The sequence below is a fragment of the Acomys russatus genome, chromosome 17 (assembly GCF_903995435.1).
Source record: "Acomys russatus chromosome 17, mAcoRus1.1, whole genome shotgun sequence".
NCBI classification, from domain to species: domain Eukaryota; kingdom Metazoa; phylum Chordata; class Mammalia; order Rodentia; family Muridae; genus Acomys; species Acomys russatus.
Genome location: NC_067153.1, coordinates 41,858,836 through 41,862,219, shown reverse-complemented (window position 1 = coordinate 41,862,219; position 3,384 = coordinate 41,858,836). Strand labels below are relative to the sequence as shown.

General features: G+C 56.3%; 1 protein-coding gene across 2 annotated transcripts; it reads right to left on the bottom strand.

The window, feature by feature from the left end:
• Positions 1-1,291: 1,291 nt before the first annotated feature.
• Positions 1,292-2,992, bottom strand: Galr3 (galanin receptor 3). 2 transcript variants are annotated; one of them, XM_051159949.1, is made up of 2 exons: positions 2,451-2,992; positions 1,292-2,069 (listed from the first exon to the last, which is right to left on the bottom strand). In XM_051159949.1, exons 1-2 carry the CDS (start codon positions 2,807-2,809, stop codon positions 1,322-1,324), a joined length of 1,107 nt encoding a protein of 368 aa, XP_051015906.1. In that variant the 5' UTR covers positions 2,810-2,992; the 3' UTR covers positions 1,292-1,321. The 2 variants fall into 2 exon arrangements, 1 of the variants encoding a protein (XP_051015906.1); XR_007832194.1 differs by lacking the exon at positions 2,451-2,992 and adding an exon at positions 2,205-2,389 and having other exon boundaries at positions 1,965-2,069.
• Positions 2,993-3,384: the final 392 nt, after the last annotated feature.

Here is a 3,384-nt window from a genome sequence, read left to right as displayed (position 1 = left end):
AATCAACATTATTGATTAGAAGGGAAGGTTGAAAGCAGGCAGCTTGGGACCCACAAGACTGATTTATTGGTTAATTAGTCTTTTCTACAGCACGACTTCCTCAGAGGTGGTAGGACAATCAAGGCCCATAGGAGGCCAGCTGGGGCCCAAGTAAGGGTCAATCTCTCTTGTGAACCAGGAACACCAAAGAGTTCAGGGAATGCTCAAAGTGTCAGGGCTAGGGAACCGTCCTAAGACCACATGACTACAGGAAGGCCACTGGCTACCCAGCCTCAGCGGCCAAGCAGAATTCTGAAGGAAGGTTGCCTGGGAGCTAGGAAGCTTCTAGAACATGGACTCAGATGTGGGGAGCAGAAGAGCTGCAATTCAGAAGTAAAGTGACAGTGAACCCAGGCTGGGATATAGCTCAGCAGGAGAGCACTTGCCTACCTACCATTCACAAAGGCTTGGCTTCCATACAATGCATTAAAAAAAAAAAAAGATAAAAATAAACCAATTGAAATGGAAAAAACAAAAGAAAAGCCATAAAGTGAAAAACGTTAAGACAGCCATGGATTTGGAGCCAGTGTCTACCAAACCCTCTCTAGGCTATCCCTCCGGACCTTCCTTTCTCTACCTGTAAAAGAAGGTTAATCGTGCGTACTTTACGAAGCTTGATAATTGAGAATATAGCATTCTGTGAGGTACATAGTAAGCGCTAAGGAAATATTTGCTATTCCCTGCTTGTACAAGCCAGGAGTCCAGCCAGGCAGTGGTGGCGCACGCCTTTAATCTCAGCGCTTGGGAGGCAGAAGCAGACGGAACTCTGTGAGTTCGAGGCCAGCCTGGTCGACAAAGCAAGTCCAGGAGAGTCAAGGCTACACACAGAGAAACCCTGTCTCGAAAAACCAACAAAACAAAACAAACAAGCCAGGAATCTGGGGGCATCCATCACCCCAGCATTTGGGTCATATAAGCAGGAGGATCCGGAGTTCAAGGTCATCCTTGGCTAGTTATGGTACAGTAGCTAGTTCTAGGCCAGCCTGGGCTACTTGAATCAGTTTCTACCTCTTAAAAAAAAAAAAAAAAAAAAGTAAGTCAGGCTTGGGACCAAAAGGTGCAGGCCAGGAAATGAAAGGACTGTTCTGCCAGACTGGCTCTGGATAGGGGCTGAGGTCACCTGCATGGGACCCTGTGTCTGGTTGGGTGCACCAATTTTAACCACCCTCGTGTCGCTGCAACTCTGCCTCTGCTCTGAGGTGGAGTCCAGCTAAGCTGCCACACTCTAAGACTTTTTTTCGGTGGACAGACTGACAGGCGGCAGAGTCCAGGCAGGCAGGATTTATTGTGGTGCCCGGACGGACAGGGCTAGTCTAGTCTCTCCGCCGCGCAGGGCATCCCCTCTGGGCTCCATACTCCAACCGCGAGGCCTGGCGTCGCCGGAATAACCAGCGGGTCCCAAAGACGCTGGCTGGACCCGACGGAGGGCACGATGGGTGCGGTGGTGGCGGTGGCGGCGACGGCCGCAGGGCCACAGGCGGCGGAAGCGCGCGCGGAAGTGGCGCGAGGCGAGCGAGTAAACGAGCGGGTTGAGGCAGGAGTTGGCGTAGGCGAGACAGTGCGAGGCCAGGCGACAGGCGTAGGTGGCCGGGCTGAAGGCGAAGCGACCGTACCAGAAGCAGAGAATGAGCGCGTGGTGGGGGCCCCAGCACAGCGCGTAGAGCGCGGCCACCGCCAGCATGGCTCGCCCCGCGCGGCCAGTTGCCCGTCGGCGCGCCTCTGCTGCCGCCGCGCCCGCGGGACCCACGGCCACCCACAGGAAGCGCAGCGTGCGCCCGTAGGCCAGGCTCACCACGGCCACCGGCAGCAGGTAGCCAGCGGCGAAGGTGGCCACGTCCAGCGCGCGCCGCCGCGCGTCCTCCCAGGCGGGCACGCAGAGCTCGAGCGCGCCGTAGCGCACCGTGCCGTAGTAGCTGAGGTAGGGCGCGGAAAAGAGCGCCGCCAGCAGCCACACCAGCCCCACGGCGGCGCGCGCGTTGCGCGGGGTGCGCAGGGCCCGCGAGCGCAGTGGGTGCCGCACCGCCAGGTACCTGCGGGCAGGAGGGGAAGGGCGAGCGGTCAGGGAGCGGGGCCTACTGCGCGCGCCCCGTTGGGGACCTGCCATCGGGTCTGCATCCCACTCCCTTGCCAGGGATCTAGCAAGGGCCCAAAGAGCATTGACTCACCCAAGGTCGTCTATCCATCGGCTCGGGAGTTTTGAGCCACGGAAGCGGATGTGAGGGCAATGCAGGCCAGGTGTGGGGACTTAGCTTCGGACAACGCTTTGGGAGTTTGTTTTGTTGCTGTACATTTCTCACCTGTGCTGACAACTTGGGACATAGAAATGTCCTCTGGAAGTTCACAGTGGGGGGGGGGGACCACTGAGGCCTTCTTTTCCTCCCACCCATCTCTGGTCCCTGAGTACACCTCACCTGTCCACTGAGACAGCGGCCAGGGTGAAGCTGCTGGCGTACATGGTGAGGTAGATGAGTAGATGCACCGTCTTGCACACGAAAGCTCCGAATAGCCAGGCGTCCAGCGTGTAGATGGCCGCCTGGAAGGGCACGCAGCATAGGATGAAGCAGAGGTCTGCGACGGCCAAGTTGAGGATGAAGAGATCCGTGGTACTGCCCGGCTCCTGCCAGGCACTCGGGCCAGGTTGCAGGAGCACAGCCAACACTAGCCCATTGCCTACCATCCCCAACAGGAAGATGAGGGCAAAGACCACAGGTACGGCCACAGCTCCTACAGTCCCTGGGCTGTCCAGAGAAATGTTTTGAATGTCAGCCATCTTCCTATCAGATGGAGAAGAGAAAAAACGGATCCTCGGACAGGAAGGGCCGTGGTTCCTCCAGCCTGGCTCTGACCAAGTTTCCTGGGCTAGAAGAAGTTCATGAGAGATGGAAGAGGTTTGAGCAGAGTCAAAAGTCACTGCGTGAGCAAGAACCTGCCACAGTCACATGTGTGTGTGTGTGTGTGCACGTGCACGCGCTATTCCTTGGTTTCCTAGGGAACACCTCTGTAACCCAGAACCTAGAAGGCCATTTGGGTTACTCTGGATGTATAAGGCACGTGAAGACACAGGCAGAATAAGATGAAGATGTTGCAAGCCGGGGGGAGGGGCAGCATGGACTCTGGGTGTTTCTATATTTTCTTCTTCAACCAGATCCAAAGCTCAGGATCCCTTGTGTTTAGGGACATTTTTGTGACTACAGGCTGCACTGGTGACATCCCCGAATCATTGGGAGAGTCCATTCTCGTGAGAGCACTACAGCGGCGAAGCTAGGAAGGCCATAGAAGTCATTGCCTCTGCTCTACACATAGGGAAACTGAGGCCTAGGTACGTGACATGAGTAGCTAATATCC